The sequence below is a fragment of the Calypte anna genome, chromosome 4 (genome assembly GCF_003957555.1).
Source record: "Calypte anna isolate BGI_N300 chromosome 4, bCalAnn1_v1.p, whole genome shotgun sequence".
Lineage (NCBI taxonomy): Eukaryota > Metazoa > Chordata > Aves > Apodiformes > Trochilidae > Calypte > Calypte anna.
The window spans coordinates 5,063,701-5,086,951 of record NC_044247.1 but is presented as its reverse complement, the minus strand read 5'-3'; the positions used below and the strand labels follow the sequence as shown (position 1 = coordinate 5,086,951).

Genomic DNA, 23,251 nt, shown 5'->3' with positions numbered 1-23,251 from the left:
GAAAAAGAGCTCTTCTGTCTCTAGGCAGAGCCCCTGGCTGGGCAGAAATGGCATGAATTGTGGGGAATGCATTTAACTAGTGACTGAAACCACAGAAAGATGGGAATTATGGGGGAAACTGCAAAAATCCATGCTGCAGTTCTGAACATCTGCCTGGATGGAGATGAGACCATTCTCTCCTGGTAGGTCTCTTGTAGTCTCAGCACTTCTGAGCCCTTGGTCCATCACGGGTACATATATCTACACCCAAAGTCCACTTTTTGGTGATTCAGCCTCCCAGAGGAGTGAGGACAGCATGTTAAAACCCAACCCAGCAGGAAGTACTGCCATACAAAGGACTTACCAAGAGTTGGTAATTACCAACTGACATCACGTTTCAGTGATATCCCAGCTAATCAGTAAGTGCAAAAGTATGAAACTGACATTTTCTTAAGAGGCAGTAGAGCAGTTAAAGAGAGGGGTAAAATTGGACACAGCACTAGGGCCAGTGGCATATATGGGGCATCCTAGGGCATGTGGCATTTTCAGGTTCATGGTTTTTTCCTTGCCCTGTGATCTATAGAGAAATAAGCAGAATAGCAGCTCCCTAGTTCAGCTGGTCCATGAGTAATGATCCCAAACAAATTCTGCTTTGGGGGCAGTATTGGGTTTAACTCTTCCACTCAGCTTAATCTTCTGATGCTGTGAACTGTGCATGACGTTGTAGGAAGCACTCATTCTCCAAATATGTGTTTTTGCTCTCATACCTAAAGGGATAATTCAGAATATGGGATGGACCTGGTATTAACTGCAGGCACTGCACCAGTCAAGGTAACATTACCATGGGATGGAGGGGAAAATCCACTTCTCTACTAAATAATATGAATAAACAGGCTCATTAGCTCTGGGCACTTATTTGCTAATCTTGTACTGTACCTGTGATGTGATTATCTGTGAAGACATGGCTGCAAGGCTCTCCGGAGCCTTGAGAGATGCATGTTTTAAGAGCATATTCTCATTTTGTTTTATAATCCCAGTGGCAGCTTCTGCTATGTATTCTTGATGTTTAAATGCTGATTAGGTTAATGGATTGTAATGTAACCCCACCCAGTTGGTCATTCAGTCCCTTGAAAATGGCTTGTGATTGCAATCATTATTGCTTAATTACAAGCCCTACCTTACCATGGACTGAAGCAGCTCACCCTGCTTCTAGCAGAGTGGAGGATGAGGAGTGGGCAGGGAGGTGTCTGCAGATGAGCACTGTTTTGAAGCTTTTATAAAATTTCCACCCTGGCATAGCTGGGCAGAGGTAACTTGATCTTGGGAAAAGTGCCTTTGTGCTGTAGCCTGCAGAAGAGCTTCTTTATTAGCAAAGCCTGAATGTGGGTTAGTTAACTTGTACCTTTGTATTCAAGGTCATTGTTAATTTTTTTTAATTGCAAACTTGCTCCCAAGTCTGGGGTTGCAAATGAGACTGGCTGTATCGAGATTCCAGAAAAGGCATTTCATCCCACAATTACTCTTGTCACCCTGACCTTCCCCTTTATCTGAGAGGAAAGTAAGCTTTGTAACTGCTGTACATAGATAATAGAAGCCCCTAAAAGGTTGTGTCTTTGGGAAGAGACTTATTTTTCAGTCTGCAGCATATCATGAAACCAACTGAGGCAAAGCAGGGAGATAAAGGAGTGATTGTGGCCGAGGATTCCATAGATCTTCCTTTCTTTCATGCGAGGCATGGTGGGGCTGTGGAAGTCCTTGCCAAAAGGGTATTGAGAGCATGCGAAGGTTGCACAAGTGCTGAGGAGACTGTGCAAGTACTAAGTGTAAAGCTGTTTGGGGAGTGGTGAGCAGGTTTAGAAAGTCCTTAGAGTTAGAAATAGTGGAACACTGGAGAGCATCAGGGTTGGGACATCAGGCATGTCTGCATTACTCTTGGCCATCTCTGAGTGCTGCTGGCTCTCTGTTTCCAGCTTGGATTCAGGTGGAAGGAGGTTAGTTCCTTCATTCTCCTGCTGCTGAGGGAATTTGCTCTCTGCCAGCACCTGTCTGTGGATGGGAGCAGAGGAAGGACTCAAAAGCCATGTACCGCTCTGAATCATTGGTGTTTGAGGACATGCATGCTGAAGGGCAAGTCCAGCTTCCCATGACTGTCTGTCAAAGAGCATTTTCTTAACCTCTCTTAACCATTCCTGGGGTTCTGGTTCCAGTCTGCTGGATTGGTTCCACCTACATCTTCAGCTCAACTAGGAGACCTGCAGCTCTGGGCAGCAAAGGGGGGATAAAAGGGTGCTTTGCACCTTATCCCAAAGACTTTCCCCATACTTAGCCTTCCCTTACTTTTTTCCTAAAGAGAGTATCAAGAAGCAGAGCAGAGATGCTAGCCTCTGGTCTTGCTGGATGCTTTGATGGTCCCCAAACTGTATCTCCACCAATTATTCCCCTGGGTTCACTCTGTCCTTGCAGATATTAAGGTGAGGCTCCTTGCAGTCTCATTCCCAGTGGGCAGGATTGGCTGCTCCTCTGCTTGAGCTCTGGTGATCCTGGCAGAGCAATGTGTTATGTGGGCACAGTCCTGTTTTTTCTGACCTGAATGCATGGAACATCTTGTTCTCTGCTGTCTGTTAACCCTTACAAAGCCACTTGATCTTGTTCTTTATTTTGTGTTTGGTGTGCTCGGCAGTGTCAGCTCCACACTTCGGATTTAAGGGCAGAGGCTTTGAGAGGGTTAATTGCTGAGTGATGATAGCTGTCCCCAGCTGAAGATCTACTCCCATGAGCTATTTAAGCCTCTGTTTCTTGTATGTTTGTGCCAATCAGATTAGCTAATGCCAGGAAGCAGACCACAGCCTGCTTGCTCTTGAATGCACCCATTTTCCTCCCTACCTGTGTAACCCAGTCAAGCCACTTCCTGCTCCGCCTCAGTTCTTTTACTGAGATTTGTTCCTTTTCATTTTCACAGCCTTACTCTGGTCCATCTCTTTAATCCTGAGGCTGTCTTGCTGTTTTTTGACCTCCAGATGAACAGCAGAGCAAGTCCTGTTCCCTGCTGGTTGCTCCCTTTGCGGTGCTGTGTGCCCCCCTGCACGGCTCTGTTGGGCTTTTCTGGCTCTTGGTTCCCTCCATAATGCTCACACTGGTGTAGCTTGGATTCCCTTGAATGTGGAGAAGTAGAGAGATCTTTTTTTCAGCAGAGAAGCTGAAAAAGTACTCATCTTCCCAGCCAAGGATAGGGGAAACAGGTTGAAGAGAGAAATGTGGCTAAGCTGCAGTTGGTCTCCAGGGATGCTGCTGCCCCAGCTGCTTCTGTGCCCCCCAGCCCTCTCTTCTCCCAGCTGGACCCTTCCATTCTCTTGTTGCTGATTGCTCCAAGGGGTTTGCTGTTACAAAACTAAGCTCAAAACCCCCTCAAGCTCATAGGACCAAGCATTCCAGCCTGGCCATATGTGCCAAAACAGGCCCATCCCCTGCCTCTTGCAAGGCCCCACCTTTATCCTTCTAAAAATAAAATGCAAGGACATTCCTTCCTAGTTACTCTGTTCTGTTATTCTGACCTCATTAGACTTTCCCAATAGAAAATTTCATTGAACTCCTCCACTTGCGAGGAAAACAAACAAGACCATTGGACTTCCTCTGGAAAAAATGCATCTATAGCACAGGGAGTTGCATGGAGCCAAATTTCCACTGTTGAGTTTTTGCTGTAAGTGTATGTTCCCTTGTATGCATCTAGTACACAAAGTTGGCCTCACACATAGAATTTGAAATTATTCATCCTTTCTATGTGAACTGATTTCCCTCCCCTGTTTGAAATACATTGCTTCAGTAATGTTAGAAGGAGCAAAGTGCTTTTAGCTAGGGTTGCAAGAAGGGCTAGGGGTAAAATCCTGGACTAGTAAGCAGTGAACATCTTAACACATTTTTGAGATGTTAAATCTGTACAAACAGTTTTGTACATGACTTCTGAAGTAAAAGAATGGGTCAAATATGAGATTTTTTTTATATATATAGTAAAACACTTGGAATACATGGGATTCTCTGAAGTGAGTAACTTGTCATAGTTTTCTGGTTTTAAAGTCAAAGATACCTATTTTAAATGTGCTAGTATAAGTTGAAGACAGATGTCAGTGGAGCAAAATATACAGAAAACAACCATAAAAACTTGAGGCACACAAACTGCATCTGTTTTGAGAATAGGATTAAACTGTGTAAACAAAGGCAAAAGTAAGCAGTGCATTTGTACTAAGAACACCAGCCACTTTTTTCCAGACCCCCCAAGCTAGGTATAATTTGAAGCTTATGTAGGTGTTATGTAGGAATGCGAGCCAGGTGATGGATTGCTAAACTGCATCATAAATCCCGTTTGTCAGACACCTTTGATTACCTCCTCTGCACTCTGCCAGTAATCATTCTCCTTCAAACATCCTTCTAATGTTCTTACCAGCAGCCAATTAAAACAAAGACTCCACTTGCCATCTATCTCTTCCCTCTTTCATCACCCAAACTCTTTCCTTTGGGTAGGGGGAAAATTAATGCATTAATGGATGGTGGTTCAGAGTGTGTGCTCAGGCTTTGAGGGAATATGGCCCTATTTGGGTTTTTGGTCTGCTGCTTTGAAAGTCAGCTTGGACAGACACCAGACCAGGCAGGTGCAGGTGCTTGTGTGTTTTTGTGTTGCTGGCCATGGGTGGCTGTAGAGTGGTGGCAGGAAGGACAAGGCATGTGGAAGACACTGCCCATCTGTACAGCTGCCCTGGCCAGCAGAGCCCACTTTGTCAGGCTTCTGGTTTTGATTTAATAGTTTCTTGCAGAGCCAGATGCTTTCTAGAAGAAAAGTGTGCCACGAGCCTGATGTGAGCAATTGGAAGCAATTCAGGTCACTAAGACTTCCACAGGGGAGAGAAGTTGAAGGCTGTTGTGTTAAAGAGGCAGGAGGGTAAGGAGAGAATTGAAGATCTGAGGACTGCAGTGATGTCCATGACTCAGCTGTCTCAGGGACAACAGAGGATGTGCAGTCCCTGAAAAGTTGATTCATCCACCTGGTAGTGAGATGAAGAGCAATGAATAACAGATTTTGGGATGTGTGTAAGACAGGAGAGCCCAACACACTAACTCTGACCTGCTGGGGAAGAACCTTGAGAGCAGCTTTGATTTTCCTATGCCTTTTTCTTAGGGGTTATCTGTGTTGGCTCCTCTCCACGTGCATCCCCAGCCCCTCTCAGGCACACAGGACCACCAGTCAGACAGCCCCTGGCCACTAGCTGAGTAACTGGCACTTGGTGCCAATGACAGAACTGGCCCTTGCACCTTCCAGGTGCCTTTTGGCTCACCTCTTCCCCCACAGCTACAAGAGTACTCTGTGTCTTTCATGCACTGAGGGTGTTTATGGCTGCACAAGCAAGACTGGAGTTGTTGGACATGCCTTGCATCCTGTTGCAGCCTGCTGTACTAATGGGGCTGATACATATGTTCATGTGCATGCTTTCTGCCCCCCTTCTTGTGTCCTGGTTCATAATATAATGGCTGGGGTCTGAGACAGATTCATCTAGTGCTTTTACAGCCTTTCATGTAGTAGTTTCTTATGCCTGATTGCTGTTCCTGGGTTTTACCTGCCAAACATCACTGAGAGACAGGGATACAGCAGCCCCTGTTTGCAGTGATTGTCACTTGAGGCACCCGTGGCTGCAGGAGGGTTTCAGGCCTTGTTTCCAAGAATCCAGTCTGGCACTTTCAAACAAGAGCATCTTCTCTGTCTTAAATAATGACCTGCAGTGACTACCTGCATGACAATAGGGGCTTTTGGACTAAGCTATTCTGGATTTTTGCTGGCATATGGAAGTGGAAAATACGCTCTCAATTGTTGCTGTGTTTGCTTTTCCTTATTTCCTGCATGTTCTAACTTCTTTCTTTTAATCCTGAAATAAATTATCCTAAATACATTGCATGCTTTTTTTTCCAGTCTTTTAGTCTCCTTCTGTCATCATGTATTTGATTTGCAACCTGAGGATGCTGTTAGAGGTCTGAGTTGAGGAGTAAGTCAAGGCTTCCCTTTTCCTGAGTCCTGAATCATGTATCTTGAGTACCTTTTTGTGTGATATGCCCTTCTGTATAGCCCATAAATAATAGGTGTTTTTGTTACTGTGTGTGAGTCCTCATTTCTAACACATTGTGTAATTCTGATGGACTTGAATGTAGTAGCATAAAGACTTTGGAGGCCTGCCCTGTACGAAGGGGAAAATTACTGTCTGGCCCAGAGTGGTGGCTTTGTGATGACTGCATTGTGTTCTGGTGCTCTGTGTTTGTACCAAACTGGTTTGCTGCCAAGTTACTTATGGCTTATCCAAGAGCTCAGTACAAAGAATGTTAAAAGAAAAACTATTTTTGTTTTCTGTGAATTCTTCCAGCTGAGAAAATTCAAACCACTGTCCAAATGCTGTCTCCTCTTTCTGCAGGCCTGTGGTCACCAGGTAGGACAGCTAGCACTGTGTGTGTAGGAGCACATATGTGCTTTGAGGAGATGAAGAGTGGGACCTGGTTGGTAAATGCCTTTCTATTGGGGAAAATCTGTCTCCTTGCACAGCAGGAGACAGTCTGGAATGGAAATTTTCCAGGTAGTAGGATGTGCTCACAGGTAGAAGCACCTATGGAGCACCAGACCTGGGCAGGTCTCCTACTTTATCTCCTCAGCAAGTCTGATACCTCCCAAAAGCCCCAGACCTCCTGTTCAGCATGGTGGGTGGCTGAGCTGGGCTCCTATTTCAGTACTTCTTATGCATAAGAAGTGTATTGCCTGGCTCAAGGGCCACGGCCCTGCTTGGAGCTCAGGGGAGACCCATGCCAGCAGAATCCCATGAAGGGCAGTGTTGGGTAAAGGCATTCCTGCCTCTCAGCTGTCCCCATCAGCCTGCCCAAACACACACAGACACTTATCTGATTGGCAAGGACCTTGGGGGTTTCTTGAACACTGAGTAGGATAATCAGAGAGATTGTGGGATACATCTGTTTGATCCTATTTCTTGTGATTATGTGATGGGGAACAAGCCTTAATGAGCCTTGGCCTTTCCTGTCTCCTCTGTAAATTTGTTTGACTCAATTGAGCTCTCTTTGTGTGAGACAGCTCTCTTTATGCTTGGAGATGGAAGCATCCACCTCTGAAGCTGGCAGTGCTTTGAGACAGGGTTTGGATTAGCTGACCTCAAGAGATCCCTGCCAGCTTTTTTTTTTTCTTCTTCTGTGTTTGCAGCTGGTGTAATTGTGGTCCTAAATAACCCCTCCCAAGTGGTACTGGCAGTGGGGAGGGGATTTTAGCTCTGCTTCACAGCAGTGTAGTAGATGCTTCTCTACCACAGAGGAAATGATTCTTTCGGGTTACCCACCTTGGCACCGGAAAGCTGCCTCCCATGGAAGGCTTGAAAGGATTTGCCAGGCCAGATCCCAATAGAAGGAAGCATCTTTCTTGTGACTGTGGAGCAGTGAGCACTGTGCTATAGCCTGGCTCAGGCAAAACTCCTGCTTGGTTTGCTTGATCAGTAGAACATCCTGCAGCAATGTCTTTATCCCACAGGTTTGGGATCACAGGTGGGTCCACCATCAATGCAATCAGAGAGTTGGAGTAGGAAAGGAGTCTTGTTCCCTCTCTGGTCCCAAATAAGCTGATGTCAGGAAATAATCAAGGGCCCAAAAGAACAAAAATGTGCATGTGTGGTTATTCTAACAACAAATCTACTCAGTGAAATGTGGAAGCACCATACCACATTCTGCCCTGGAACACCCTATGGAAAGGTATTTGTTCTGCTGAGGCACGTGTGTGAATCCAGCACAGCAGCTTCTGTGACTTTGTTCAAAGACAAATAAACAAAAAAGCTTCTTAAATTGCAAAATTTTTGTAATGTATTTTGGCTAGAAGCAACTAGAAGCAAATAGCTCCCAACCCTTAGCCTGCTGAAGTGTTTTGGAGAAGAGCTAATCCCACAGGAGAGAAAGGGAGAGGAGTTCTTTGAACTTTAGAGGACGAGATGTGGTGGAGGTTGTTGAAGTAGGAAAACAAACTGTGAAGATTTTGGGTGGCTGAGGGAATAGGAGCACTGTAGTGCACAGTGAAGAATGGTAGCTTTTAGAAACAAAGGTATTATTTTTTCAAATATTTCCTTAAACTTGGCATTTATTTTTCCTGTGATTGTTTGCTGCAGGCTGTAAATGTGGAGAATGGCGTGTATGCAAGGGAGGATAAAGTTCTCCAAGTTTATTTGTACAACTTTTTTTTCTCTGCAGTTAAGGGCTTCCTTCCCTCACAGTTTTTTTGGTTTTTTTTTCCCCTTTGTTCCTCAGCTGCCACCTCAAGGTAAGGTAGACACCTGGGTTATGCCAGGGAAACTAAGAGCAGTGGGGATTGTCCAGAGATGAGTGATGCTCGGTACAATTTTCCCAAGGACAGCAGCACTGTCCCCACAGAGCACCACAGCTTTGTTCTGGGGTCCATAAATCCAGGAGCATCATAGCAAGGCTGGCAAGCTTCCTAGGAGGTAGGATGGAGTATGTGCAACTTCATAGTTCCCAAGGAGGAGTGGGAGAATTTTACTTGTACTGTTTTCTGTAGAGGTCACAACCAGTAGCCCATACTTTGCAAGGTTGCTTCAGGCCAGTGACATGAGCAAGTGTGAGGTAAGGACAAGCATTAATAGCTCCTTCAGCACAGAGATGTGTTAATTGCTTACCTAAACATCCACTGTGTGCACGAAGCCTCTTCTGCAGTGGGTTTGTGTCGTGTCAGCGAGTCTTCTCCATTGCAGCAGCATGAGAGGGTTGTTTTATTTGCATCTGTGGCTTCAGGTTCTGCCTCCTCTTCTGGATAGACAGCACTAGGGGCTGAGTTGACTCTTTGGCATGTGGTGTGATCCCTGGTTATTAACAGCACCCAACATCTGCAGTTAGACCTTGAACAGAAAACTCTCATGCGTGGCCATAGTAGAGGAAGCCTGCTTCTTTTCTGAGTAGCTGGTAGAAGAACAAAAGAGGTTTGTTTTCTTCTAGCTGCAAAGGTCTACCTTAAATAAAGTAAACTGTTCCCCGAGGGAGAAAATGTCCAGGTACAGAATGTTCACAAAGGAAATATTCAAAGTGTCTACCACGTCCCTAAAGTGTTTGCTTTAAAGTATGAGGGCCAGAGTGGAAACATAAAAGAGTATTATTTTCTAACACAAAAGCACCTCTTGGAGGTGGCAGAAAATAAATTGACCTTCTTTGAGCTTCGTGCTGCAGCCCATTAAGTGTGTAGGCGATGGGAAGCTATGGGATGCTGAGGTTTGCAGAGATGGCACTTGTCCCAAGTGCACAGCCCGTGTCAGCGTGGGAGGTGGGATCCAGCCCACATTGGAGGCAGCCCCGTGGTGTGCAAACTGTCTGTGTTGCAGTGGCAGAGGAATTGGAGTCTGTAGGAATTTGAGCACTGCTGCATTTTATCTGATGCAAGGGAAGAGCCCCTTGCTAATTAGGACTGCAGTAGTGGAGGATTCACGTCTTGACTCATGGGTGTTATTTTTGTCATTTCTTTCTTGCTTGTTCCACTTTTAAATGAATCTGAAGCGAAGCAGAGCTGCCTTGTGATCTGATAACGGCAGCATCTCACTGGCCATGGACTTCTTTGAGGCCCAAAATGAGCTCTCTGATGTCAGCCAGCTGAACTAATGTCAGGTTCCTGGCTCGGTGGGTCCTGGATGACTTCTTTTCCCTCCTCACTGACTGAAAGGTTCCCACAAATACAGGCTGTCTTTTCCCATGCATCACTGCTCATAAGTGTACTGGTCTAACACTCCCTGGTAAATTCTTGCTCTTGACTGTGCCTTTTTGGTTCCTTGTGCTGCTACATGAGGTAGTCTTTATTACTGCTGTGAAAGTGGAGGAAATAGAAAGGACTGGAGAAGATTCTTGGACTGTTTTCTGTGGGAATGTGAAAATGCTGTTGGATGGGTACTGGTATTCTGAGGACTTGTTTCTCTTTCAGAACAGAAGTGTTCCATGTTCTGTTTTCATTGTTTCCATTTCTCTTTGCTATGCAGTGTTTCCAGGAACACAGCATTTAATTGGAAGGGGGTTTTTTTTGATAGTGGAAACATCTCACTGGTGTTTGAATGAGGAGTTCCCCCGTTCTGGCTGCTTGAGGAGGGGGTGGTGGGTGCACTAAGGTCTTCTGTACCCATTAAGGTGCAATGAAAAGCCAGGGTCACAGAATTGCCTCAAAGGTGCGAGGACTGATAAGTGAGTGTTATTTTTGCTGCCAGCTTTAAGGAAAAAAAACAAAACAAAACAACAACCCAGACATTCTTTTTTGGCTCTGCCAATATCTAGACACTTGGAGAACATTAGTAGTTCAGGGGTGGGACATAAGTTATAGTGAAATTGATTGAAGATTTGAGGTCTGAATTTTACAGTGTTAAGAGCACAGTTTCTCTGTTGCTGTGCCTCCAGGGTGTCCATCCCTCCAGGATGTCTGGGTCTGTGCTTTCACTGACTGTAACTGAGAACTGTAAAGCATGCTGTAGCCTGGCAGCACAGGGCTGGGCTCAGACTCAGGAGAGCGAGTCCTTGGTTTCTCTGTCATATGCTAGTGGCTTGTATTGAAGAGAGGAGTACAGACAGCATCACATGTGCTAAAGAAAAGGCACAGCTGGAACTTGGCTTTGGAAAAGCTCCAGTGTCCCCTCACTGTTCTCACTGTCCCTGTTCCACTTGAGGCAAAGGGGAATAGCTGCTGCTCTCTCTCACCAGGACTGCCAGTTAGGACAACAGCACTTCTGCTTCTCATCTGAGCAGTTGTGGCCCAGAAATCCTTGCAGAACAAAAAATATGGAATCCACCTTGCTGAAAAAGTAATTTTTTTCTTCTCAACCCCCCCCCCAAAACCATCCAAACAAAAAAACACCAAACAAATCAAATACCTCCCCCCCCCCCAAAGGCCACAGCCAAAAAAAAAAAAAAACCAACCAACAAAACCCCAACCAAAAAAACCCAACAGAAAACCCCAAACAAAACCCAAAAAACCCAACCCCTTTAAATAGAATCATTTACACTTGGGAGCTGCCTGAGTCTACCCTGTCACATAAATTACCATCTCTGAACTCAGCTGTCAGGAAGTGTCCTCACAAGTTGACATCCATGGGGGGTGTCAGTGGAAGGGGATCGGTTTCATGCAAAGCAGGAAGAATTCAAGCATCAAGTGAATATACTTGTCCTCACATTACCTCAAGCAGCGAGGACATCTCAGTCATGCCAGAGATGAGCCCTGGTGTGACCTTTGCTCCTCAGACTGCCCTTGTGCCCCTTCATTTCAGTAGCTGCAAGGTTGGGTCTGACATCTGGAGCAAGCTTCTGTATCCCGGGCAATTAGTCTGGCTCAGGAAGTGGCCCTGAAGCAGGGGCTTTGAGGGTATTATATTTTCTTTACAGGGATAAAGGCTGTAGCTTTTCACTCTGCTTCACTGCTTTCTCCAGCTTTGATGCTACTGCCTTTGGAGTGAGATTGGCCCATCTGGTAGCAGAGGAGATGAGCTCTGCCAAATGGATCTGGCTTGCTGAGAAGGGTTCAAAAGGCAACATCTACCCTTTGTTGTATTTCCTGCATGCTAACGAAGCCTGTGTTTTCTGGAGCTTCTTTTTATCCTTGTTTTATGTTAGTTTTAGCATGGATGCTCCTCCCAGTTGAAGTGGGAGAACAAAGTGAATAAAATGCCAATTACCACTCCCCCTCCCCCCCAAAAATGGCTAATACAAGGAAATTACAAGGATGCATTGTGGTGAGAATAGTTACTGTTGTTTGTTGCCAGGAGTTGAAACATGGAGAACTGCAGCTATACAGTGCAAGTGGCAGGTTCCTGTCTGATGCGTGTTATCCTTTGGCAGTGTGTGTGGGAGCCTGGCTGCAGCAGTGTACAGCACTGGGGGTGATGTCAGACCTGCCTGGCCACATGGAGAGGGAATTTGCAGCAATCCAAACACTGACAGAACTCTATTTGTTGACTTGCAGAAAAGCCTAACTCGTGCTCCTGTGGGCTGCAGTCACGTAAGCCAAAATGTGATGACTGCAGCCTGTGTTTGCTGGCCTCCCAGCCCTGATAAACCTGTGAAGCAGATTGATTTATTTAGGCCCTGATTCAGCAAAGCACTTAAGTATATGCTTCAGGTTTTCTTCTTTCCAGTAAGATTGTTGGTACGCCCAAAGTTAAGCATGTGCTTAAGTGCTTTGCTGAATGCACAGCAAACAAGTGATGAGAGAGCAGCGTCTGCTGCCGTGTTTCTCTGCCACTCGACATGCAGGCTGCAGAACTGAGGCCCCTGGCATTAAAAATTTATTAATTTATTTCCCCCAGTACAGGAGCCCTAGTCCCAGGGTCTCAAATGATAGTCTGTCCTTCTGCAGGAAGGTAGGTTGTTACTGTAGCACAGAATATTCCTTTTGTCTCTTGCTCATTGAACAGACGTGTGCCCGTCTGCAAAGTGGGGCAGATCTCAGTTTCCATCAGCAGGACATTGGCAAGGATTTCTTCAGTTACCTGTCTGGATTTTTTTTCCCTCCTAAGAGTTTTCAAATGAAAAGATCATCGATGTAACATGTATCTGAAAGACTTGATGTTTGCAGTTTAATGTATTTGTAGGACTCATTTGATTTCCATTGGTATGATTCCTATCATCTTGAGGACTGAGCAATTTAGTGCAGGCATATTCCTGTGTGTCTGTGCGTACTTCTGAGATACATGGGTGAGAGCAAGATGAATGTTTGGTTTGTTACATTCTTTGGGATTTCTCAAGGTGGAAGGGCTGGGAAGTGGCAGATGTTTCTATGGTGTTTGTACATTTTGGTTTAACTGTGTCAAGTTGAGGCCCATGATACTCAAGCCCGGCATTAACAGACCCTTGCTTCCCTGGGAGTATGAAGCTGGGGAATAGGCACTTAATCCACAAGATGGTTGTATTTCAGTCTGCTAGGAGCAGCTTCTGAGAGACAGCATTCTTTCTAATCCCCACCCATAAATGACCTGTTCTAGCTCGTTTTTAAGAGCTGCGCCCAGGCAGCCCCTACCTCCCTGCAAAAGGTTTCCACGCATCTTTTCCTGCTTTGCTGAGCTCATTTGGATGGGGCATTCACACATCAGTGAATGGGATTCCTGTATAAATGTGCCCTGTTTGCAAAATTGGCATTTAGAGCATCTCTGTTCCTTATGAAACCCAGAATACCTGAGCATGGCTAAATGTGCTTTTTAAAAAGATTTTCCTTTGAAATTTAAAACACACTCAGCAAATCTGATGTTTGCAGTCTCTGTTCCCCACCTGATGTGCAAAAATGCAAAGGTCCTTCCAGAAACAGGGGTCAGACTAACCTTTGTGTTGATGCTACAAGCTGGACTGCAAGAATCTGGCCAGTTTTTATTATGAACTTGACTCTAATTAGCCTAGAAAATACTTGCAATGTAGGTTTAATGAATGTTTTTCTAATGTGGAATAATTTGATCTGTTAATCAAACAGCCTCTGTGCCCCACCTCCTGCTGCTGATGACAATCTCTTCCCACACTTATTCCTTGGTAGCATTGTTTGACTGTTCCAGCTCCAGTAGGTTTGTTACTGATCAGTGTAATTGCAGTAACACACCAATAATAATAGAAGAATTTAAGCTTCCTTTTCTTGTAGTCGAAGGCTCTTTTGCGCAAGCTTGAAGTCTTAATAGCAGTCACACGTGCAGCATCCTGTTCCTGTCAAGTGTTTGCAAAACTGGGCAGCCATACTTTACTAAAGGGATGGATTTTGGGAACTTGGAAACAGCCCAATCCTATCCGGTGGCATTGGGACAACTAATATTAGAATGGGAAGCTCTCGGGACAGCTTAACCTTTTAGTGTATGCCGAGGACGTATTGAATAGGAATGCACTGAAAGTTGCTTGTTTTAAAGAGTTGCTGGAGTTGTAATTCGAGGCTTGAGTGGGGTAGAAAACTACAGCTATGACAATGAGTTAATGTTTTCCTCTGTGGTGTGTGCGTGGCTTAGACTTTTCTGTCGGGTTTGCTATTAGTTTTGTAGGCTCTGAATCCTTAGAGGAGCAAGTGTTTGTCCTCATCTGCCATCCCAGGCTCCTGCTGGAACAGCTCTGCAGCTAGTTATGGGTTAAATACAGCCCCTTAAAAATTCCAGGTGATGGGGCTGAGCTATAGCAGGTCTTTCTGCTTTTTATGCAATAAAGCGATAGCTGCTCGCTGTCTGAACGTTCGTACAGAAAGGGGGGGGGGGGGGGGGGGAAGGGGGATTTTAAAAAGGACTAAAGAGCACAAAATACTCATTTCGTAGCCTGGGAGGGCTGCTTGGTGACACAGCCCATCCCGCACCGCAAGCCCAGCGGGACGCCTTGCCAGGGGCTCTGCGCCGAGGCTGGGTTGGGCCGAGCCCCCCCGGGCGCTGCGCGGGGCATTGGGCTGGGGGCCGCCCCGCAAGGCAGGGCCGCGGGTCTGGGGCTCTTTCTTCGGGTGGCGGGCACGAAACCCCTCGCCTGCCAGCCTGGGCCGCTATGGAACGGTGTCTGCCATGGGTTGGCTGCCCGGGTCTGCTCCTGCAAGGCCGAACGCCATTGGTGGTTTCCTCCTCCCATGCGCAGCTCGGTGCGGGAAGTGCCCCCGGTGCCCACAATGGCTGCCGGGGCCGCGCCGCGCCGCTGGGGACCGGGCAGCTCCGCGCCCGCCTGAGCGGGGGCAGCCTCAGCTCTTGGCTGATTCTATTTCTCTTTTTCCTGCAGGTTGCTGAAAAGTGCCTTTCCTGAAGCCACCGCTGCTTGGATTTCTGTCTAGGGCTGCCTCTCTCTGCCCCTCGCCCCCCTTTCTTTTTAATTCGGCGTTGCTTGCGGTTCGTGCCCTGACGGCAACTCCTCCAGCCTTGCCCCCTTCCCCCCCCTTTTTTTTTCTTTTCTTTTTTTTTTTTTTTTCCTCCCCGTTTATACGCAATTTGTTCAGCCATTTTTTCCTTCCCCGAGTATGTAGCAAATATTTAAAAGAAAGGAAAGAGGAAAAAAAAAATATTCAGACGTCCTTTTGCTCGTTTTGATGCTTGCGAACCGTAATTTTTAGAAGCAAGAAATAGAAGGAAAAATAAAAAGCAAACCCGAAGTTTTCTCCCCAAGGACTGAGACCATTCCACAAACTGAAGTGCTGCCAGCAGCATATGCTTTTTGCAAGAATAATTGAAACCATTAACTGGAGAGCACAGAATTCTTTTGAAAGTCTGCCAGTTATTTGCAAGTAACTGCGGCAGTGGCACAAAATATAACACTTATATTTTAACTTCTACAATTGCACTTTTAGGAGCTGGCCTCTAATTTGATTTTCAGTTGTTCTGATAAGATTTCTATTTTATGATTGGCTTTATGTTTAATTCTTGTTTAAACAAACACGATTTGACTTAAATGAAAACCTAAGTGCTGATGAATAGGAGTTCTACCAAAGCAACAAGTTAGTTATTTCTTCACATTTAACTTGAATTCACTTTTTTACCCTTTTTTTTAAAAAAAGAAAAAAAAAAAAAAAGAAGAAGAAGAAAAAAAAAATTATCAGCAGTAAATATTTCCCCGAAGAAGGGTGTGATTGCTTGCATTTTCATTTTTGTTTTTTTTTTAATATGGCTGTAAACGTTTCCCTGGTTCGTGATACAAAATGGCTGACATTAGAAGTATGTCGAGAGTTTCAGAGAGGTACTTGTTCTCGGTCTGATGCAGAGTGCAAGTTCGCCCATCCGTCACGGAGTTGCCATGTGGAAAATGGTCGAGTTATTGCCTGCTTTGACTCCCTAAAGGTGAGGACTGTCTGACACGTGCATTACCTAAGCTCACTTGCTTTTCCTTCTCTACCGAACGGCTCGGTGTGCGAGGGTGTGGGATTTGCAGAACGATTGCTCACTGCTCCCTGTTCCTGCAGGGAGGATGCTGCTGGTGCAGGGTGTAGCTCCTGACATCTAGGCTGGGTCTGGCATCACAGAGCGGGAGGATTTTATCCAGATCATTTTCCAGTGATAGCTCAGGTCTGATAGAGCCGTCCTTGAAATGAAGAATGCACATTATGGGCTGCAAATGAAACTTAAAACGAGAAAAGTAGAGAACCAAACCCCAGTGTTTTAATCTGTGTCCAGAGCATACTGGCTGCACATTTGGCACAAGGATCTGAAATGGGCTTTTCGTGAGCAGAATAAAACCCAGTACTTTAAAATTATGAATCAACTTTATATGTATTTTCTGGAGACAGATTTGCAGATGCCCTCCAATGCCATCCTGTAGATAAGGAACATCAAGAATATTTGGGAGTGCACTGCTCCCATAAAAAATGGGCTTTGGGAAAATACTTTTTGCAAGGGACGTGGAAGCACAGAGGCTCTACTGGGCCTGTTTGATTTACAGCTGAGACTTTTTGCTAGTGCTTGTCTTTGCAGAACCAATTTTGCATGGCTCTTGGTTGCTTGACACTGTTGGAGCTGCAGGGGTGACTTTCAAAATTTACCAAATCCACAGGGGCTGAGTTGGGGTGGGGGGATGGTGGCCTTGCAGAAGAGGAGATGGGCATTTGTGTTCAGAGTTGCTTCACCACAGTTTGCAGGAAGGGAGCAACCAATTTATTTTTCTTTTTTTTTTTCCCCAAAGGTATGGCTTCTCAAAGGTTGTTTTAAATAGGGTGATAAAACCCCTGAGACAATATGGATAACTGATTGCTTTTGAGAACTCTTGACATTGTGTTTAATGTTTTAATTAACCTGTTTGAGTTTCTAGAAGGAATGTGGTAAATTTTACAAGCTTGAAAGTTTTCCCTGGAACTTCAATTATTGCTTGAAAAGATTTGGGTTTATTTTTATGAACATAATGAGTAACAGTACTGGTGGAATTATTTATGCACAGGTTCAGACTGGGGCTGGATCCAGTCTAGCATGAGTTTACCCATTTTACTACTGTTTGTGGCTTCTTCATATTTTCACTTCTGTTTCCATTTGCCAAGAAGTTCAAGTTTCCTATTTGCATTTGCTTTTACTCTTTTTAATCTGATTATATGCAATGACTCTTAGCTACACAGTGACTTTCAAATGTTCATTTACACTGATTGTTTGCTGACAGTGAGAGACAAAATATTTTTATCAGAGGGGGGAAAAAAGTCATGTTCTTTATGTCCTTGAAACTTTTGACTTGTAGCCAGTGGTGGTGCTGATATTTTGAATGAAGAGAGCATCATGTTTATATTTTATAGCATTTATTTGTGAACTGAAAGGAGCACTGTCATGCCATGTAGGATAGTACCATGACCCCTGCAGAACTTGCCTGATGTTTGCAGTGTCCTGGGGAAGAGCCCCCTGTGCCTCCATCCCTCTTGGCTTGGCTCTGAGCTGCTCTGTAGTCCGGTGTCATCAGGTGGAGGTGCAGTGTTTGCAGTATGCCTGGATTCTCTGTGCCTTCTGTGCACATCTGGGGCTGTGAGATGTGCAAGACCAAATGTATGGGCAGCTGGGGTTCAAATCCCATGCACTTGTCGCACTTCAGTGGTTTGGAATGGGGTGGAAAACATGTTGAGAAAGAAAAAGCACCAGGGGAGTAGAGTATGGTCTTCTACAGCTCAGCATGTTTCCTGTGTAACTGCCAGTGAACTCATGTTCTTTGTGCATTCTCCTCCTGATACAGTAGCAGATGCCCATTACATGCTAGTTAAGTGGCCTGAATTTTTCAGACAAAAGATTTTCCAGGCTTAGGAAAGGCTTGCAGAGAGCTGACAGCTCTGCCTTTGGAAAGCACTCTAGGAGGAGAGGTCACACTAGCCAGAGCACGTAGCCAAGGGATGCTGGTGGGGCTGTTTCTGCACCCCAGTTCTCAAACTAGAAGTGAGTCTTGAAGTCCTTCCTTCCTCCAGTGCCCCCAGTGCCATGGCTCCAGTTGCTCTTGCTTGGCAAAGCCCTGTTCTGTGCCATGGAGAGATCCAGTCCTCAAGTGTCTGTGTGTGTGAGGATGTGTTGCTTTTTGCAGTGGATTTAACCACCCTGGTGACTAAACTCTTCAACTGGGGTCTTCCTGCTTGTGGGCTGAAGCTGGGCTTGCAGAGCCCAGTGGCCTCCCTTGCTGGTGACTTAGAGAGATGCTACATGCTTAGACCTTTGAAGAAGAGGCTTTTCTTGCCTGTCCTGTGGACATCTTTGTGCACTCAGCTGCTGTTTCCTTTGGACAGCTGTTGAACACTGACCCTCTCTGCTCTGGAGAGCTCAATAGCTGCTCTAGTGCTCTTTTCATCTTTTCACACCCTGCATTAACAGAACATCTGGGTTGCTTTATTTGAGACAGGATATAGGATGCTTGCAGCTAATAAGTTTTCCTGTGATCTCGCAGTTGCCCAGGGCTTTGTTCAGAGGTTGCTTATCTGCATCCATTGTGTAGTGCTGTTCCTTGTTTTTTTTTCTCACAGACCTCTTAAGCCTGAACAATGCCTTCATACAGGAACTTCTGATAACCCAGCATACAATGGTTTCACCTCACTGGTCAGGTCATGCACAGCATCTATATGCTTACTGCATCTCATTTTTTTTTATTTTTTTTTTTCCCTTCAATCTCATGTGGGAATTCTGCCTCTTGCAGTGGTAAGAGCAGTAATGCTCCCAGAAGCAGTCAGTCTGCCTCAGGGTTGTTTCATAGGGGAAAATGTGTGCTACCTCTAAGCACCCAGCACTCCTGAAGGTGGTGGGGGCTTCACTGATGCTCGGGTGGGGTTCATAAGGACATGCTATGCAGGGGTGTTGTGTGGTTGGGAAATGCTTTTTGGTGATGAAATACTGACTCTTGTTTAGGTTGCAAGTGCAGGGCTGGATCTTGCTGTCCTGAGCTGTGGCTCTTCAAAGGGGGAGTTTTGCACATTGGTAGGCAGCAGAAGGAAGCTTTCTCAAGCAGACTGATATAAAACTTAAAAATAGCTTCTTGTGAGAAGCTGTTCACAGATTTGAATTGGATGCCAAGAGAACTGTCACTCTCTACTAACGCTTCCCCCTTCGTTGTTCTGGAAGAACAGTGATGTCTGAATTAATTTGTGTGAATGGAAGGGCAAGCTCCACTGCTTGGGGGAGGGCAGTCCAGAGGCATGAGGCACAGCCACTGCTGGGCCACCCCTTCCAGAAATGACCATGAGAGCTGCTGGGCAGCAGTTGATGCACTGTCGTACCTCCTAGGCAGGTCCCATGGCACCTCTTGAGATGTTTTGAGCAAAGGACAGGAGTGTCCTGTCATTGCTCTAAACCCAGGTGGCCTTTGGGTTCATCGTGGGTTTAGTGTGCACCTGCTAGTGCCTAGCTGATGCTTTTTGCAAGGGTCAGGACACAGTTTGCTGGCTTGTGGCAGTTCTTGTGGGTTGCCTGCTAGTGCTCAAGTCATGAACCTTGCTATTCAGGCTGGATCAGGTGGACACGGTGTGAGCCTGTCTGATGCTTAATTCCCTAGCCAGAAATCCTTAGTTGTGTTCTTCTGTTTCTAAAGATGTCAGGAAGGAAAAAAAAGCACCTTCTTTGGTCACTAGAAACACTAATTGAGAAGGAAGCTGAGAGATGAGTACCAGGAGATAGTGACATATTATAGAAAAATATGTAGGCAATGCAGACCAGCTGTTTACAGAGGCTTTTATTTATCCTGCTGATAGTTTGGGTATCCTCACTGTGTGCTTACAGTTTTGGGAAAAAAATGACAAGCCTGGCTTTTGGGGATGTGTTTGTTTTGGTTGTGTTTTGTTTTAAAATTTTTGTATTTACTTTATGAATGTAGATGTTTCCATATTCAAATCAAACTTTTGAAGAGCATTTTGAAAGAAAATAGTGTGGAGAAAATTTCAGGGGTTTAATGAATTTTGACTTTGAAAGGACTAATTTAAAAAACATGGTTAAGCCATTGCGTGTTTCAAAGCTTTTCTTTTTTAGACATAAAGAAAAAAGTTGTCTGTGAACAGGCATAAAATCAGGAGTTAAAAGTGTAGTTTTGTCTAAATTGTCTGTTTTCTAAAAGAGGTGTTATTATCTGGTAATAGTATTCAAAGTCCCCTGGCAGTCTAAAAAGTTCACTGTGCTTGTGCAGTGAATGCACTGTATGATCTTGAAACTGGTGTACCTGAGGCTGTTCCTTATAGTTTTCATGCTAATTTGTACCTGGTTTATGCTGACTTCACCAGAATTATTTCTGTTACTGGTTTGCAATCAAATCTTTTTTTTTATATTTAAATGAGCTCCAAACTAGGAAACAACTGAAAACACCCACTAAACTTAGCATATGGCTATGGTTTTAAAGAGGAAGAAGAAAGCAAACAAAGCCATAGAGATATTTTTGGAGACACTCTGTCGGGCTTTCTCAGCTCAGTGTAATGGAGATGCAAATAAACCAGATGAACAGTGTTGAGCCAAGTCACCTTTGTGAGAAACTTCTCCTTTCCATTGGTCATTAAGGTACTTACCTGTGTAAAAACAGCATTTGGTGATGAGAAGTGGATTTGCAGCAGCTTTCTGTCTTGTCTACATGCTCATGTGTCTTACAGCACATCATGAGTACTTTTTATAACCATTGAATCAAAAAACTAAAAGCAGGGGAGAAAGTATTTAAGCTTATTTATAAGAGCTTTTAGTATTGTATTTCTCTTAAAGTGGTACTTAAAGGAGAATGAGGGCTTAAATGAAAAAACATTATTTAGGTCTGATCCCTTCTTTTGTATGGGTTACAACATGCTCCTTGTTTTTGCAGCATAATTAATTGGCACACATGCTGGGTATACTCTCTTCCATGTCTCCTGAAGGTTTTTGGCAAAGCTTTGTGATGGAGACTACTGATGGAGAAGCTCACCTGGTGGTGCCTGTGGCTCAGTATCTTTAAAACTTGCCCCAGTGTCTGGACTGCAGATGCTTCCTCTTGGGGTCAAGCTGATTACTTGGATGGTCTGTGTCTTCCCTAGGCACCTTCAGCTCTCCAGGGAAAGATAAAACTTGTTGCTTTAATCTGCCTAATTGATCTTTCTGTAGGACAGAGGTCTGTGCAGAGCGTGTTTGATTTATTTACCATTATCCATAGGTTTCTCTGATGTCCCAACAGTCTCACTTATTTATCTGTGACTTTCTGACAGCTGAACCATGACAGATGAGCACTGGTGAATCTTTATAGTGAGGTTTAAAAGGTTGCTGCCCTGAGCTGTCTCTTTGTTTTTCCATTGCAGGTCACTGCCTCTACAACAGCATTAGTAGGAGGACAGAGTACCTTAGATGCTGAACATGAAGTCCAGCATCTGAGCTAAAATCCCCTTGGTCCTTGGCTCTGTGCAGAGGTGCTGGATGATGTGTGCATGTAACTGGAAAAAAGCTGGTGGTGTCTGCTAACTCTGCAGGGACAGCAATAGTCAGCCAGAGGTGGGAAGGTCTTACTTATTGCAGCGATTTGCGAAGATGCAAGGCAGAGTCTTTGGCAGAAACTCTTGACTATGCTTTAATGCAAGCAGGTGATTTTTGAGGCATGCTGTGGAGGAAGAAGGCATTGACCCTGTTCGTTTCTCCATTAGGTCTTTCTGGTGTTGTGCAGGGGTAACAAGGCAAGAAAGGCAGGATATCCATAGCTTTTGTGATCCATAGTCTGGTTTTTGTGCCACCCTGTAGGGGTGCTCCCTTACTAACTCATTGCTGTAAGAGTGAGGGAAGTCCTGGGAGTGCTGTGTAGCAGTGATGGGAACTGTGAGAAGTGAGACTGATCTTAATATAGAGGGCTTCTTGGGGATTTATGGAGATAGGAGCTGGGGGGGCTGTACTTTGAACTGCCACTCAGTCAGTACAGAGATTGCTGCCATCAGTACAGAGGTGGATGTTAAGAGCCTGTGATAAAGCTTGCAGGAGTTGTCTGAAAAGGAAATGCACTCCAAAGCTATCAGTGTGACACTTGTAGTAGTAGTAGCAGTAGTTAAGTACTTAAGTTCATATTTTTGTAATTGGTTAGGCTTGGGCACTTCTTCCTGAAAGTGTTGGTCCCTCAAATGCCACGTTGGCCTATGCAGCAGACCTCAGACTCCTCTTCAGGTGGAGGGTACATACTGGGTGAATTTGGACATTTGCTTTGCAAAGCCTTTTTTGGGTGCTTGGCAAATCTGTGTTGCTTTCCCCATGTAAAGCTCTTGTACAGGCTTGGTCAATGTGAAGACATTAATGAATGAGTGCCAGTAACAGCTAAGTTTTGCACAGCCACAGGATGACACCAGGTATGGCCTTATGTCTTCTGTTTCTGAACACGAAGAGCAGTGACTGTCTCCCAGACCTCCTGACCCCCATATATCTCTTGAAGGGCTTTCCCATGAAGGGGCAGATAAGTTTGCTGTTACCTGGTGTTTGGAGGTGCCAGTCTCATGCATGGTGTCACTAGGTCAGGTTCAAGAGGCAGAGGTGTGAGTGCAGGCTGACACATTGGGAAGTGCTTCTGGTACAAAGGGCAGGCACAGGACCTCTCCCATTTCTTCCGTCAAATAATTTATTTATTACAGCTTTTCCTTGGGCTGCAGGCTTGTGTTCATTTTCCCTTGAATGTGTTGGAAAGCAGAGCAGTAGCTATCCTGGGACTGCACTTTGGAGGGCAGCCCTGGCAGTGCAGGGCTTCCTCTCCCCGGTCGTCTTCCATGTGGCACACACAAACCACCATCCCCAAAGGATAAAGCCAGCAGCATTTACATTATTAATATCAGCCAAGAGAAACCTTGGTTTCGGTTGGGAAGATGATGGTAAAGTGCTGACTGCTGCTCACACTTGCCTAAAAAAGCAGGGGAGACATTCTTTAGGGATGTGACTCTTCTGAACCACTGTGTGTGCTTAGGCAGATACATTTGGAAACCTTTTATGGGCATATTGCAGTGTTGCACCCGCCAGGGCATGCCACCTCCTGCTCCTGAGGCTCACTTTCCTTTTTTAAGGAAAAAAAAAAACCAACTCCTGATTGAGGTTCCATTTTTGCAAAATGCTTAAGCCTGATTTTAAGCACTGTAGCATTCCTGTGGGCAGCAAAGAGCTCCTTGTGCTGAAGTGAGCTGTTGCATCGAGTTTTGAGGGAGGGAAATGATCCTCAGCTGTTCTCTGAAGGGGTAGAACTCACTTTGGTTGTCTCCTCTGACACCTTTGGCTTTCCATTTTGGGAGAGTTTCTTTGCACATTCTCAGCACATGCACCCTGGAGCTTGCAGTCCTGCCAACTCTTCTTGGATCTGCAAGCACAAGCTCTGCTCCCGTGACCCAGCACATAGG

General features: G+C 45.2%; 1 protein-coding gene across 9 annotated transcripts in view; it reads left to right on the top strand.

Moving 5' to 3' along the window:
* Positions 1 to 23,251, top strand: part of MBNL3 (muscleblind like splicing regulator 3) — a 91,293-nt gene that overhangs the window by 17,367 nt on the left and 50,675 nt on the right. For 6 of the 9 annotated variants that reach the window (XR_003987495.1, XR_003987494.1, XM_030449380.1 and 3 more), the window contains exon 2: positions 14,746 to 15,794. The exons of the other annotated variants lie outside the window; for them this stretch is intronic. Coding sequence is in view for 4 of the 6 variants with exons in the window: in XM_030449380.1 (XP_030305240.1) it covers positions 15,621 to 15,794 (174 nt within the window). In the remaining 2 variants the exon portion in view is untranslated. The remainder of the gene's footprint in view (positions 1 to 14,745; positions 15,795 to 23,251) is intronic. 9 annotated transcript variants of the gene reach the window in all.